Below are 16751 nucleotides of genomic sequence, written 5' to 3' on the forward strand. Positions count from 1 at the left end.
GTCATTTTTGTGAAATGAAAACCTGTTGTTGTTTTCCACAATTGTACACAGTTTTGGGGGAATGTAGTACCAAATATTTTCAGAATTTTTAATTGAAGAGTGAGAAATAGATTAATTCAATTGGCAGCCTTCCCTCCAGTTTTTAACTTTTTTTTTCCTATTAGGGTAATGAAAAACGCCTGTATGAGTTCATTGTTCGCCACTTCCTAGCCTGTTGCTCTGAGGATGCTCAGGGACAGGAAACAACTGTAGAGATTGATATTGCTCAAGAGCGCTTCGTTGCTCATGGTCTCATGATTCTGGCCAGAAACTATCTGGATGTTTATATATATGATAGATGGAGTGACAAGGTGAGTTCGAATAACATTGCCATTTATTAACCATTTAAGGAGGTAAATTTTTTATATGTATCAGATTGTGTTTTCAGTTGTGTTTTTGAGGAAGTTAACCTTAGGCAAAGACCAGTTTCTTAAAAAAGAAACTAAATAAAATATGGATTTATTCTCTCTCCTGCAGAAATAAAAGTTGATGTTCAACTCAACAATAATAACACTAAGATTTATAGACCATATCCTTTTGTTGTTGTTGTTGTTGTTTGTTTTTTGTTTTTTTCGAGGCAATGGGATTAAGTGACTTGCCCAGGTTCACACACCTAGGTAATTATTAAGTGTCTGAGGTCACATTTGAACTCAGTTCCTCTGATTCCAGGACCAGGGCTCTATCCACTGTACCACCTAGCTGCCCCAATCATATTCTTTACAACCCTAAAAAGTGGATAGTATAAGTATTATGCTTATGTTGCTCCATCAGGTAAAATGAGTTGCTCCACATCACTTAAAAAATATTAAAGGTGGGACCTGACTACAGGACTTCAGATTCTAAATTTGATGCCTTTTGACTATTTTATCTGATCTACAAATCCTTTTCCCAGTCTTTATTAAATTAGTATATATACATGTTTTTACATAATTGTGATGCATGTGTACATAACATTTTATGCTCTTATTTTTTTCCACTTACTCTTTTAAATACCTGTATAAACCCTTCTATTGATGTTGAATCTTGGAAAACATAATGTTAAACAAAAAAATGTCTCAGGGTAGGTTTCATAGGAACAGTAAATAATATATAAAAGGGAGATTAGCCAAATTACATAACAAGATTGTGATGTATTAGCAATTTTATTTCAAAATCAGGTTAGTTAGTCTTCGTATGGAACATGTCTCTAAATTTCGGTATGTTAGCATTTTTCCCATACTTGTTTTCAGTAACTCAGTATTACTCCCATCACTTTAATGTAGCATAGTTAGTTTGTTGATTTCTCAATTGGTTGCCCTTCAGGTTGGATCTAGATTTTACCTTTCTATAAATAGCCCTGTTCTAAACATTTTTACACAAATTACTTTTTAAAATTTTTTTTCCCTGGGGGTGGTGGTAGGGGGAGTGTTCACCAAAGTGGAAGAACTCACATAAAAACATTAAACCACTTTATAGATCTGAATACATGTTTCTAGAATCCTTTCTTTTAGCCCTCTTACATTTATCAGCTTTGTACCCATGTGTCTATATTGCTGTTGTTCTCCCCATCTCAGGGCCTCTTTCCCTCTGAACACCACTTCTTTATCTTCACCTCAGTTATACCCAGGAATAGTTGTACCCAAAAGCATTTTACTTCTAATCAATCAGCAAGCATTTATTAAGTGTCTCATATGTGCCAGACATTGTACTAAAGGCTGGAGCTACAGAGACAAAAATGAAAACATTTCTCTCCTCAGGGAGATTCTATAATCAGTAATTCTAAAATTCTCCTCTCTGACTATAATCTTCTATCTTTCCATCTTCTCATGTGCCTTGCTTTTCTTAAACAGATACTTTATTTTCACTGTAACTTCTACCCTCTTTACCTGGTTCTCTCCTATGTCATCCTCCTCTCTTCTAGATTCACTTTCTTCCCTCTTCCCTAAATTTGATTCAGTTAACTTTTTGCCATTACAATTCTACTCTTACCTCTACTCTTACCTTAATTGCCTTATTGTGCAATTAACCCATATTCTTTGCCACCCATCTACTTCCTTAATTCCTGTTTATGTGAGTGCTGAACAGTGGCTATGGAAGTAACAAAAATTTGTAGTGGGACACTACATATTTGTTTCTACTCCTAAGGTGGCTCTCATTACTCCCAGGAGGTTGTCTGACTACTCTTCCCTAATTGATTCTCTATCTTACTCTCATTAAATAACTGATACACATATTCTTTCTTCAGGTCTTTTACAGCACCTACTCTCCCCTCACCTTCTTAGCAAAGGTCATGACCTCACACACTATTGAGAAAATATAAGCCATTCTTTCCATAAGCTCGATTCCTTTCCTCTACATCATCTTCTCTTCCTCTTTCCTAGTCTCTGATGCATAGAAGACCTTCTCAACAATGTCACCTCCTTTATTGGTACTCTAATCCTGTCCCCTCCTGTCTCCTCAGCTAGGTTGCTCTAGGAGTTATCCTTCCCATCTCTATCTTTCCCTGACTAGTAGTCTAATACAAGCTGACTACAAGTATCCCCATTCTTGAAAATACTGTGGATTTATTTTGTGTATACACACAATATGTACATGTTGTTTTACTTGAGAATAAAAGAGAACAAGGACTTCCATCTTTATTCTCCCAGCCTTGCACCCAGTCTAACACATAACAGGGACTCTGAGACTGTATGTTGGTTGACCAAATATTAGATTTTATCGACTTTAATTTATTTTTAATAGCTTTGATGTGCAGCGGTAGTTTCAAAATTGTTTTTATTTAGATGCCTTTAACAGCTAGTGGGGTTTTACATTTTCTACTATCCCTCTTCTCAAACCTTATGAAGACTCTTTTGTGCATGTCATCCCCAGTATCAATTGGCCTGACTCTTCATGAACCCCACTGATCCCTAGGGGTGTGGCACAGGGCAGGGCCAGGCACTCATAGACTTACTTTGAATTTGAAATTGCATTCTGTATTAACACATCTAAAGAAATACTTGACTGGAGTCTGTTGCTTTTGCAGGTCATTCCCATCTATGAGAAAGGTTCCTGTTTTCAGCCAACCACAATAGAAATGGTGGATGGTGAGACCTGCCCACCCCAACTCCTCACAGAAGCAGATCTTATTGCCCTCATGGAGAAGCATGGCATTGGTTAGGAATCCTTCCGGTGCTGTCAAGAAACTTTACTAGGAGTGGGCATTTCCTTTAACCAAAGGGTGATCAGATGTTTGGCTGCAAGGGAATATTTCCTTTCTTGGCATTTTGTAAAAAGCCTTGAATCCTAAACTTTTCAAAATGAAAGAATTGTAAAGTTTATCTAGCTTAATGCCCTTCCTTCACAGATAAGGAAACAGAGGCCCAAAGGGGTTAAATGACTTTTCTCATCATGTGTGTGTCAACTGGGAGTAATTCCAACAGAGTTCCATAAATTAGAAATTTTAATAAGAGCTTTTACTGTTGTGATAACTGTAATGTTTATATTGTTTGATGTTCTAATGATCGGACTCCAGTATGGAGTCACTAAGGCTAAGCATTCTCAGTGCCCAAGCATATAGGCAGTGGCAGAAAGGTTGGTACTTTTCCACGGTTTTGACTTACATTAAACCTGTGTCAAGCAGTTAATGCACCCAGCTTCTGACTAGATGAAACTCAGGCCAATATAGTGGCCTGGGTCATTCCTTTCCTCCTGTCTCACATAACCAAACCACACTCTCTCATCCTAAGCCTGGGATCAGTTAGTTACCCTAAGAACTTCTCACTGCAGCTGGGTCTGATTAGGAATGCCCCCTGCCACCTCTGGCACTTATTTCCTCTTCTCTACCAACCCTGTTTTTAGAGTATATGACTCCTACTTGAACCCCAAGTTTGAATGTGTTTTTTCTGTGACACAAAGCCCTCTTTCTCATGCTGGGTGAGTTTCTTGTATCCATGGGGATGAACCTTTTGTTTATATTGCCATATAACATATGTTTGTGTGTATGGTTTTGTGGTTTTGCCTTCTTGCTCTACCACACAAAGATAAAGCTCTTGTTTGTACCAGTTTCCTTAAAATTCCCATACCCAGGTCCTTATTTTAACCTGAGTCATAAAGTCAAATAAAACAACTATATTTATCTAATAAATACTTCATTGGCATCATGGCAATAAAGATTACTATCAGGTTTGGTCAGTTGTTTTTGTTATTCTCTACATCTTTTGCTTTCTTTCTTTCTTTAGGTTTTTGCAAGGCAAATGGGGTTAAGTGGCTTGCCCAAGGCCACACAGCTAGGTAATTATTAAGTGTCTGAGGCTGGATTTGAACTCAGGTATTCCTAACTGCAGGGCTGGTGCTCTATCCATTGCACCACCTAGTCGCCCCTACATCATTTGCTTTTGATCACTAGCATTTGGTCACCAAGAGGCAGCAAGGTAATACAGTATAGAGAACATTGAGCCTGAGTTTAGGAAGACATGAGTTCAAATCTGATCTCCAGCTAGCTGGGTGATTCCCAGACAAGTCATTTAACTTCTGTCTGACTCCGTTTCCTCATCTGTAAAATGAGAATAAAATAGCATCTGCCTCATAGACAGTTTGTGAGGATCAAATAAGATAATATTTTCAAAATGCTTAGTACAATGGCAAGCTCATAGTTGCTTTAAAAAATGATTATTTCCTTTCCCCAAGTGCCCTCTAAAAGTCAAGACATTCAAAAAAGTCACCATATTTTCTTTCCTTTTTTTAAACATATTTTCAAAAAAACATTGTTGCTGAACCTTTTGGATTTGACAGAAACTAAATGTAGTTTACTTTTTAATAGATTGTTATCATGGGGTTTTGTCTGAACTCCTAAACTGATTAAAATTGTTTTCAGGGACGGATGCAACTCATGCGGAGCATATCGAGACCATCAAATCACGGATGTATGTGGGACTCACCTCTGATAAACGATTCCTCCCTGGACATTTGGGCATGGGGCTGGTGGAAGGTAAGACCAGAGTTATCTCTCTCTCTTCAGGGAGCCTTGTTCTCCTATAGAGGGGCATGCTGGGTTTACTAATGATAGTCTTTCCTTTGCCAGGTTATGATTCCATGGGCTATGAGATGTCCAAACCTGACCTCCGGGCCGAGCTGGAAGCTGACCTGAAACTTATTTGTGAGGGGCAAAAGGATAAGCATGTGGTCCTGAGACAGCAAATCCAGAAATATAAACAAGTTTTCATTGAAGCTGTGGCTCATGCCAACAAGTGAGTACCTGTGAGACCTTCCTAGCCTAAAAATCATGTACTTGGGATCCTTTAAGAGAATCATAGTCCATATTTTTTCCTGTTCTTACCTAAAGTGAATATTGTAGGGGGTAGCTAGGGGGTGCAGTGGATGGACCACTGGCCTTGGAGTCAGGAGGACAGGAGTTCAAATCCAGCCTCAGACACTCATTAGCTGTGTGACATTGGACAAGTCACTTAACCCTGATTGCCTCACAATCAGAGCTATCTCCAGTCGTCCTGATCAATATCTGGCACTGGACCCAGATGGTTCTAGAGGAGAAAGTGAGACTGGTGACTTAGCACAGCCCGCCTGCCCCGCCCCCCCCGGGATCAGGAGGACCTGAGTTCAAATGAAGCCTCAGACACTTAATAATTGCTTAGCTGTGTGACTTTGGGCAAGTCACTCTTAGCTCCATTGCCTAAATAAATAAAAATTTAAAAAAAGAATGAAGGACAAATATTATTATTATTATTGTAGGGGTAACTAGGTGGCACTTTGGATAGAGCAGCAGTCCTGGAGTCAGAAGGACCTGAGTTCAAATCTAGCCTTAGACACTTAATAATGACCTAGCTGTGTGACCTTGGGCAAGTCACTTAACCCTATTGCCTTACAAAAACCAAAATTAAAATAAAATGATTATTGGAGCTTCAGCATGAGTGAATCAGCAGACATAGTCTGGGTACTGCTGATGCTTCAGGTTGTTAGCATGGGTTAGCTCTTCCTTCCTCACCAACCTATACCTTGAGTAGAATGGCCCAGGGCTGACTGGGGTCCCTTCCTGTGGTGCTTTGACTTTGAATATTTCTGAAGTTTTGGTACCTGTATCTGAAAGTTATTTTCATAAACATTTCAGATTCAAAAATTTAATGTGTTTTGTCTTATATAGAGTGGTAGGCTTGGAGTGCTGTAAGGCTCAAATAAGATACTTGTAAGGCACTTAGCAAATTTTAAAAGTACTCTATTCAATCATTTAATAAGTTTTTCACTGTCATCAATGGGCAGGGCATTATTCTGGCTCCTGGGGAAATAAAGGAAAGAAATGAAAAAGCTTCTGAATAAAAGGACCTTTACATGTTGTACTAATCTGTACCCAGAAAAGTCAATGCAAAGTGTATCCAGAGGAAATGGTCATTTTCACTGGGGGGTAGTGGTGGTGGATGGAGCACTATGCCTAAAGTCAGGGAAACCTAAATTCAGATACTATCTCAGACATAGCTATGTGACACTGGAGAAATCACTTACTCTGTTTGCCTCAATTTCCTCATCTGTCAAATGAACTGGAGAAGGAAATAGCAAACCAGTATCTTTCCCAGTAAAACCCCAAATGAGATCATGAAGAGTTGGACTCAACTGCAATGACTAAACAACAAATTTGATATAGGGAGGCAGAAAAGGGGACCCTTGCGCTGAACCTTGAAGGACATTTGTTTATTTGTTTATTTATTTATTTATTTATTTATTTATTTATTTATTTATTTAACCCTCCTGGTTTCTAATAGAACAATAGGGTTCCATGACATACATATACCACAGTTTGCTAAGCCATTTCCTCAATTGAAGGACATTTACTTAATTTCCAATTCTTTGCCACCACAAACAGGGCTGCTATGAATATTTTTGTACAAGTGATGTTTTTACCCTTTTTCATCATCTCTTCAGGGTATAGATCCAGTAGTGGTATTGTTGGATCAAAGGGTATGCTCATTTTTGTTGCCCTTTGGGCATATGAACACCATTTGTTATGATCATCTTAACTTTGCCTTGAATTGCAAGCAGTGTAGTCATTCAAAATAGTCTAAGTTGAGAATAAAAACAAATTTTTACAAATGGTCTGTCCCTTCACTCCCAAAATATTTTTAATTGGGCTCTTAGTTTTAGTTTGGTCAACATGTTCCGTTTGATTTTTAGCTGCTTGATTGTTGAGAAGTTTGTATTGTTTTTAATTGGAAGCCACATCTTGTTCTCTTCTGCTTTGATTTTGAAAGTAAGCACAGGACCTGATTTGAATGAGACCCCAAATGATCTCATTTATTTTTTAGGGATTATTTTGCACATTTGTAGCATATCTGTTTCTCCTAAATAGCCTAGTTCTAACCAGAGGATGAACAGTGATGAAGTGTGACCCTGTACCCACCTGCCTCTAGCTAAGCATATACCAAGAACCAGAGTACAGAGCCATCAGAAGTTCCATCAGCTCATCTCTGACTTGCAGCCTCTTTTCGGGACAAATTGGATTGGTTCAGTGGGCAGGAATGTTAGCTGTGTGTCTTGTATACAAACAAGTGTGAAACCCCTGCAGAGCAAGCAGGCTGATGCATGTTCATGTATGTCTTCACTTTAGGCTGGACGAAGCGTTGTCTCAGTACTTTGGAGAAATGGCCACAGCAGTTGGGCAAGAGGAAATCTACCCAGCAATGCCAGCAGTTATCAAGAAATGTCCAGAATGTAACAAAGACATGGTGCTCAAGAGGAAGAAAAATGGCGGGTCTGTTCTGTTTAATGTTCTTTATAGAAGTTTCTATTTGCAGTTTATTTGTGTTTTTGTGAGATCTCCAGGCTTGTCATTACATTCTGAATACAATAGGTTTCCTGGGACTATGCGAATAGGTTGATGAACTACAGAAAGCTTCATAGACTTCCTTGAATGTTCAGAATAATGCATTTCATTTAGTAGTCTATATTTTTAACCAGGTTCACCTTCAGGGAAGCATTTGAATCAAAGAGAGCAGGTTTACATTGCCTCAGACCCTTTGGCTTTGGACACACAAGACAATTAAACAGGCTGCTTGGCAGTGCAAGGGGAGAGAATGTTTGCCTTTGGATGTATCTCCTTCCATCTCCCAAGAGACAGAAGGAATCCATCAAATAAGCACTTATGAAGTATCCACTAGGTGACAGGACAACAAAGAAAGAAAAAGTGAAACAGCATGTAAAACAGATACAAATGTAATGTAAATCAAATACTAATCCTGTTCCTCATGCCATTTGTAAATCAAATCAAATCAATTGTGTCGACTACAAGTCCAGGAGGTTTTAGCCTCAGACAGTTCCTTCCAGGTACATCAGTTGTAAGGCAGGAGCTCTGGAGGTTTTTCTCTTCTTCAGGGGTCAGCTTTATTAGGTCCTTTATTCAGAGACCAAAGGAATGCTGAGGAGGCTTGAAGAGAATTATACTTTTTATTGTACAGCCTTGGCACTGAGAGACTGCAGGGTCAAGTCCACACATAAACCTATCTGCATGACCCAAGCTTGCTTATCAGTTTCCCAAGTTCCTAGTCTGCTTCTCCCCCTTATCCAGTACTCTCTATATCCAACTGTCCATTGCCCCACAAGCAAGCAAGCTCTAACTGCAGGTTCCTGTCTCTACTATCTGCAAGCAGTGCTGTCCTCTAGTACTAATTGCAGAGTCAGTCCCCTGGCCTGGACCATTATAGAAGCATAGAACAAAGCCAGCATCATGCCAAATCTGAGACAACCATTAGTATTATCAAACGTAAACAACTTAGATAACATTAACTGCTTCCATGAAAGAATATGGACTGTATCTGATCAAGCTGGGCTATTGTGATGAAGGGGAATTCAAATTCACACCCAGGATAAATGGTTTACCCCACACCCCTAGGAACTTAGCTTCAGTTGCAGGAGATAACAAGTGCATATAGAAGTAATATAAAATATATTCTATATAAAAAAGAAGCTAATTTGGGGTAAAGGCATTAGTGACTTGGGGGGAACAGAAAAGGTTTCATATAGGAGCTAGCACCAGAGCTGAGCTTTGAAGGAAGCTAATGAATCAAAGAAGCAATGTGGGGAGAAGTTCATTCCAGGTATGGAGTTGGGTTTTCTTTGAAGGCACAGAAACAGGAGAGGAAAGAATTGTTATGTGTCAAGAGCAGCAGGAATGACAATATGGCTGAGTTGCTAAAGAATGTATAAAGAAAAATAATGTCTAAGTCTGGAAAGGTAAGATGAAGCTAGATGATGGAGAACTTTTTAAATATAAACCAAAGAGGCTTATATTTAATCCAGAGGTAATAGGGAGATGTTGGAAATTATTGCACAGAGGAATTACATAGTCAGACCTGTGCTTTAGAAAAATCTGTTTGGAAGCCATGTGGAAGCTATACAGTAGGCTATTGCAATAATGAGGACTTGAATCATAATGGGGATCATGTGAGTAGAGAGAATGGGAATTGGAGAAATGTGGTGGAGAGCAAATCAAGAATTGGCAACTGAATTGAGCTACAGTGGAGTAAATCACCTGTGTGATTTGAAGTATAGTCATAGCTTATACAAAAATAGGAAAGTCCCAAGGAGATGGCTTTAGGGGGGAAGATAGATAATGAGGTTTCTTGGACAGTTTGCTTGTGGGATACCTGGGGGTTGTCTAGTGGGAAATGTCCAATAGGCATCTAAGTGATTCTGTACTAGAACATAAAGAGAAACAAAGTTAGTTATATAACTTCTATGCATATATATATGTGTGTGTGTATGTATATATATATATATATATATATATATATATACATACACACACACATATATATATAAGTCATCAGCAGAGAGATATAAGGAAACCATAGGTGCTGATGATGTCAACAAGTGAAAGAGTTTAGAGAGAAAAAGAAGAGGGCCCACCAGGACAGAATCCTGGACAACACCCAAAGTCGGAGGACAGGATATGGATGATACTCCTACACTAGAGATACAGAAGAAATGCTAATGTCAATTTTATGAGGTCAGTTGGGATTGATAGATATTTAAATAAGTTTATGTTAGAATCAGAATTAGTCTTCAAAATTATTTTTGTCTTTTTCTGATAAAAATGTCATCTAATGCAAACTTTAAAAAACAATCATCTTTAAAGAAATTAGTTTATATAGTCACTAATCTAAATAAACCTTGAACTTTTGTGACTAAGATGTCAATTATCAGTAGCAAACTATTCATTTTGCCCATACATCAGAAATAGGTTTATTATATATAATAATATATAATAGGCTTATTATATATGTTATTATATTACATATTATATGTGTTATGTATATTATATATTATTATTAGATGTTCAAGATTAATCCCTGTATATCTCATTAAGCTTTCTCTTTTCCGAATAATCAAGTTGAGGAAAACTTAGGTTACAGATGTATAACAAACTTCTAGATGTTTGATTCTAGTTTCAAGATAATTGGGATCTTTTCAGATAACAAGATTGACTTTATTCCACAGGTTCTACCTTGGCTGCATGGGTTATCCAGATTGCCGAAAAGCTATATGGTTTCCAGAGTCCGTGCTAGAAGCCAGCAAGGATGAGAGTGTGTGTCCAGTCTGCAAACCACCTCCTGTTTATAGGTAAGTCTGAAGAATTAATACATCAGAAGCACTCTGAAAAAAAGCTCATACTTTTTGTTATTTTTTTCTTTCTACTCAGATGACAATATAGCTAATTGGATTACTCTTGGTTTTAATCAAGAATTAGAAATTATCAGAAGACCTGGTCCTTGTCCTAGGCCCTTTCATTTACTTGGGTCAGGGCTTTCTCAGAAGGGGTGAATACCCAGCATTGGCAATTTAGTCTCAACTCTACCAGGTGTTGTAGTGTTGAATTCCCTTAATCTCTCAACTTCTCTTGCTCTTTCTTCCAAGTACTTTTGGTATTTTTTGCTATTCATTTTTTTTTATCAGATTTTCATAGTCCTGTCCTTTGCAAAGTCAAGGCTATAATATAAAAAATTGAAATGTTTGAATTTAGATGACTAGGCTGATTTGATTTGCAAATGAATTCAAATTTGCAATTTAGGGATTGCAGAAATGCTTAGCAGTCTCTTTGGTCTCCAATTGACATTGGTATACTGAGGGATGAAAAAAGTTATAAGGAAAAATAAGGAGATAAAAGTTAACATCTCTCCTTAATTAAGCAAAATAATCTATACATTAATAAAATATTCTTGTTTAAGAGTAAACAAAATACCCCCTCCCCCAAAAAAATATAGACTCGCTTGAGCAATAAAGTGGAGAGAAAAAAATTAAAATTAAAAAAAAATCATAGTAATAATTGTAGGTATGGCCAGGTGGCGCAATGGATGGAGCACCAGCCCTGGAGTCAGGAGCACCCGAGCCCATATCCAGCCCCATACACCCAACAATCACCCAGCTGTGTGACATGCAAGCCACCCCAACCCCACTGCCCTGCAAAAACCAAAAGAAAAAGAAAAAAAAGACCCAAAATAAAATAAAATAGTAATAATAATAATAATAATAATAATAGTAGGGGTGGCTGGGTGGCAGACAGAGCATTGGCCCTTGAGCCAGGAGCACCCAGGTCCAAATCCGGCCTCCAACGATCACCCTGCTATGCAGCCCCAGGCAGGCCACACAGCCCCACTTGCCCTGCACCCCCCCAAAAGAATAATAATAAAAAATGTGCTTGAGTCTTTGTTCCAACACCAACAACTCTGTCACGGGTGGATCACATTCTTTATAAGTCCATCACAAAAATTACTTCCATATTTTTCCACCGTTGCCATTGCTGATTGCAACTCCCTCCTTTCTTATTTCTCCACTACCGTGTACTATATTTTCTCTCTCCTTTCACTTTGGCTCTGCTGTAGGGTAGCTGAGTGGCGCAGCAGACAGATCCCTGGTCCTGGGGCCAAGAAGCCCTGAGCCCCCCTACCACCCCTTAGACCCAGCATCCACCTGGCCCTATGGTCCTGGACAGGCATTCCAATCCCAGCCCCTTGCAAGAAGTAAAAAAGAAAATGTGTTATATCTGACCATTCTCCCCCCCATGGTCCATCCTCTTCTCCATCACTCACATCCCCCCCTTCCCCCTGTCCCCCCCTTTTCTTCTTACTCCAGATGCCTATACCCCATTGAGTATATATGCTGTTTCCTCTCCTAGCCACCTCTGATGAGAGTAAAGGTTCCTTCATTCCCCCTTGCGTTCCCCCCTTCCATATCATTGCAATAGCTCATTGTAATAAAGAAAAATCTTATTATATGAAATATCTTGGCCTATTCCCCCTCTCCTTTTTTGAGCTCTGTCATAGTCTGAGCCCAATTTCTGTTTTTCTTGGAGTCCTTACATACAGGAGCTTGTGCTTCCTCATCTTCAGACTGAGTATTTTGATCCTTCTTGTGCTCACAGGCAACATATTTCTCAATGGTGTTCCTCTTTTTTCTCTGCTTGCTCATTTTCCCAGCCTGAGCCTGTTTTTGGTGTGCTTCCTGAGCTTTTGGGACACTCCCACAAGGGTCTCAGTGTGTGAGGCTCTGTCCTCCCTCCTGGTCTGTGAATGACCATAAGCACCCCCCTCTGCCACGGGGCTGAGGTGGGGGGGCCCTGCTGTTCTATGGGGAGGCCTGGACTGCAATCAGGATCTGAATGTGGTCAGAGCCCCAGAGTCCTGTTCCAGGGGCAAAGGACAGAGCTCAGCAATCTCTCTCTCTTCACTCCCCATCCTAGGTTCAATGGGCTCATGCCCTGGGGGCTCCTGCTTACCAGCTCTGCCTGCTTCTGAATCTGGCCACCCTGCTCGCTGTGTGCCCTGAGGGCTGGGCTTCATGTGCTCGCTCTGGCAGAGGTCCCCCCTGCTGTTCCCCCACTTTGTGCCCGGTGCACCCTGGGGAGCAGGTCAGGAAACTCCCGCGCTGCTGTGAGCCACGGCTCCCAGCACCCTGGATCTGCCTCTGGGAGGCTGAAGTTCATTCGCTCTGGCAGGCCGCCCCTCCAACCCCCCGGGAGCAGAGCCTTTCTGCTCTTTTCCAGGTTACCTTGAATAGGAGAACTGCCTTACTGGGTCCCTCTGTGGGTTCTGTCTCTCAAAAATTTAGTTAAGAGTCCTTAGTTTCGAAGATTTATGAGAGAGTGCCTAGGACAAGATCCACTCTTGTTGCCATCTTGGCTCCGCCGCAAAATAATCTGTATCCTAGTTTTAATTTTTTTTCCTTCTCTTTTGGAACCAATAGGTTGAAATTAAAGTTCAAGCGGGGAAGTGTCCCTCCTACCATGCCTTTGGAGTTTGTTGGCTGCGTTGGAGGTTGTGATGAGACTCTAATGCAGATCCTGGATTTAAGATCTTCTAGTGGCTTTTACAGAGCTTCACAACCAGTGGGCCAACCTACCAGCCATTTACAGACTAGTCAGTCCCTGAACAGAATGGGCAGCAACCAGGAAAGTTATTCTGTTTCTTCCAGAGTACGACAAACTGAACCCCCTAAGCCCTCAGTTAATACACTTATGCCCCCAGCAACCACCAGTGAGAATCACAACACTGTGATGTGTAACTGTAGCCAAGAGGCCCTCTTGCTCACTGTCCGTAAAGAGGGGCCCAATCAGGGCAGACGCTTCTACAAGTGCAACACAGGGAGTTGTAACTTCTTCCTGTGGGCTGATAATCAGCAGGGAACAGAAATAACCCCTTCCTCAAGAACAAGGACTCCCAGTCATTTCCAAAGGAACTCCACAAATTCTGGAGGAAGGCAAGATGGGTTTGGAAATCAAGGCAGTAATAATAGCAGCAGCACCACATGCATGTGCAACCAACCTGCCATCACCCGGACAGTACAAAAGGAGGGACCTAACAAGGGGCGGCAGTTCCACACATGCTCAAAACCAAGGGAGCAACAGTGTGGCTTCTTTCAGTGGGCTGATGAAAACATGACACCAGGTAAGACAAGTCATGATATGAATGGACACCTTATATTTTAAAATTTAAATTTAAAATAAAAAGAATATATATATATATATATATATATATATATATATATATATATATAGTGGTAGATAGATAGATAGATAGATAGATAGATAGATAGATAGATAGATAGATAGATAGAAAGAAAGAAAGAAAGAATATGTCCCTACCTCTTCCCCTACTCTATGAGCCAAAGAATAAAAAGAAAAAGGAGAAAAACAAGTTTAGGAAAAAACAACCCATGAACCATATCTGACCCAGCTTCTTACATAGCATTCAATTTCATCTTTTTCTTTTCATTTTCATTGTGTAGTTCTGAACCAGCTTAGAGATTGAGTGTTCAATATGGTAATTCTATTATAATAAGGTACTTCTATTATAAAATAGACTTTGTACCAATAAGGCGTCTCAGCACCTAAAATGACCAAATATACCTTGCAGATAATTGTAGTTCCTTACAGTAGAAATGTCAGAGGCACAGAAATTCATTTTCATTTTACAATTTTTGATAGTCTCATTTTTTATATATATATATATATACTTTAACAAAGTTAAAGGACATATAATACTCCATTGATAAAAGGAATATCTCTCATCTTAAGACTTTAAATTTGTATAGCACTTTATGTTCGACAATGCAATTTCCTCATCTGGTCCTCACCACTTCTATGAGATAGGACTTCCAAATTTCTTTCTCCTGAGGGCACTACACTCAGATTTATGTCTTTGAGGCATTCTGGATTCTTCCCTCTCCTTTACTCCCCTCACATTCAGTCAGTTGTCAAGTTATCAGTGCCAGCCCTCCACATCCCTAACATCTTTCCCTTCTCCTCACTTACAGACCCACAACCTTCTGTGAAGTTTGGTACTTGTTACCTTTTGCCAGGACTGCTGGTCTCAGGCACATATTCTGACTAGATCACTTTCCTATTCAGAAACATTCAAAGACCTCCTTTCACCAAACAGAAATGCATCCTGGCATTTCCAGGATAGTCTTGACTGTCATGATCTCTGCCCAATTCAGCCCTTCACATATCTTCTGATCACACAGAACTACCAGTTTGGCTATTTCTACACTTGTTCTCCTGCTGTCCTTTTTCAGAGATCATCCCTCAAGCCTGGAATAAACTCCTTCCTTTCTGCCTTTCATGATCAAAACTAAAGATCTCCTCAGGATTTACCTTTTCCATGAAGTCTTTCTTAATGACCCACCTGGTTGGGGCTCTTTCTTGCTTCCAGTTGCCTTTTGTCACATCTTTGTACATGTGATGATAATGTGTGTTCTCCCCTGTCTTACTCCACCCATACCCTCCCCCCTCCCCACGAAGTTAAGTTTCTTGGAATTAACGGTGAATGGAATCATGGTCTACAAACACTTCAAACTTCACTGTTGCCTGTAGCCGATGTTACTTGTAAAAAACATAAATATGTTGTTGGTCAGACACCATTCTCACTTGTCCATTGTAGCCTACCTAATAGCTCAACTTGCAAACTAATCTTTTGTTTCTTTCTTAAGGAACTTCTGGACCAACATGGTTTGGGGGGAGAGGGCAGGTCCAAGGTTCAGAAGCTAGAAACAAAAGGCCTAGGATTAACTCAGACTCTGAGCCCACAATGAAGAGAACACGGAAATGTGGCCTCTGTCACCAACCTGGACATACACGGACCACTTGCCCTCAGAACAGATGACTGAGGGAGGAGAAGAAGAAAAAGGCAGGGAGTTAGTTGCTGCTGTTTTGTTTAGGGAAATTAAATAACTCAGCAAGATGCCCAAGGAACCTCACTGTCACTGAGACTTTGCAAAAAACATCAGTCTGGAAAATAGCTTTCTCTTGGCCTTCCTGATTCAGAAGTGCTGTGGTTTGTAGGGCTCTGGAACAGGCCTGGGATATACCAAGATGGCTTCTTGTCTGAGAAAAGAAAAACCCCTGGAGTCATTTAGAACCTACTGTGCAGAAGCAGAGAAAGCAACTCCACTATAATCCTGCTCAAAGCCATTAAAAATTTATAGTAGACATTTATGATAGCAGAGAAATCTATTCCTAAGCTACAGAGAAGAAAATGGCAGTTATATTTGCTTGGCTTGATGGAGTCTTTCTTATACCCATGAAGGTGTTTAGTAGCATTGGAGGCTCTTAGCTCACATAAGCATGCTTCCCCAGGAAGTCAGCCACAGATGAGAAATGCTTAGGGTAAAATTCAGAATCAAAGTGCCAAGGTCTGCCTGGATCTCTGACTTGTTCATGGATGAACCTTTCTCTTCTTCAGGTGGGAATGAGTTTTCCTATAGGTGAACTTCTATAATAGTAGGCTCCAGCAAAGGTATGGAGAAAGTGGTTTAAGGAGCTGCTGCTTTTTCTACAATTTTATTCTGGAAGAAATTTTATTTTTCCAATCTAGGACTCTACTACATCTGTTGGGCCCCAAACATCACTTATGTGCCTTAATAAAAAGAAATTCCACCTCTTGACTCATTCATTGTGTAAGTTGCAGACAAAGCTTTGGTCTTTGGTAATCAGTCCATGAACTTTCTGTGGAGGACCTAATATCCCTCCTAACATCCCTGCCTCCTTTTCAGTTTGACAGTACTACATCTAACCCTTTCCAAGTCCAAACATTGTCCTCATTGCACTGAAAATATTTAAGCCTAACATCGTGTTTTCTTCAGCTAATTTTCACATTCATTATCTCAATTATCTTTCTAGTCACATTGAGATACTACAGGTAAGATAGATATTTTTTCACTTTGTAGGTAAAAAAACAGATAGAAAATTGGTCAGGTCT

General features: G+C 39.8%; 1 protein-coding gene across 5 annotated transcripts in view; it reads left to right on the forward strand.

The window, feature by feature from the left end:
- Positions 1–16751, forward strand: part of TOP3A (DNA topoisomerase III alpha) — a 48629-nt gene that overhangs the window by 25961 nt on the left and 5917 nt on the right. For 4 of the 5 annotated variants that reach the window (XM_074207650.1, XM_074207651.1, XM_074207653.1 and 1 more), the window contains 8 exons: positions 165–350; positions 3044–3173; positions 4874–4987; positions 5081–5246; positions 7610–7753; positions 10498–10620; positions 13240–13940; positions 15484–16429. In XM_074207650.1, coding sequence (XP_074063751.1) covers positions 165–350; positions 3044–3173; positions 4874–4987; positions 5081–5246; positions 7610–7753; positions 10498–10620; positions 13240–13940; positions 15484–15656 — 1737 coding nt within the window. In that variant the 3' untranslated portion in view covers positions 15657–16429. Of the gene's footprint in view, positions 1–164; positions 351–3043; positions 3174–4873; positions 4988–5080; positions 5247–7609; positions 7754–10497; positions 10621–13239; positions 13941–15483; positions 16430–16751 lie in introns of those variants that run through there. The other variant, XM_074207652.1, reaches the window with a different exon arrangement.

Source organism: Macrotis lagotis, chromosome X (genome assembly GCF_037893015.1).
Source record: "Macrotis lagotis isolate mMagLag1 chromosome X, bilby.v1.9.chrom.fasta, whole genome shotgun sequence".
Taxonomy (NCBI): Eukaryota; Metazoa; Chordata; class Mammalia; order Peramelemorphia; family Peramelidae; genus Macrotis; species Macrotis lagotis.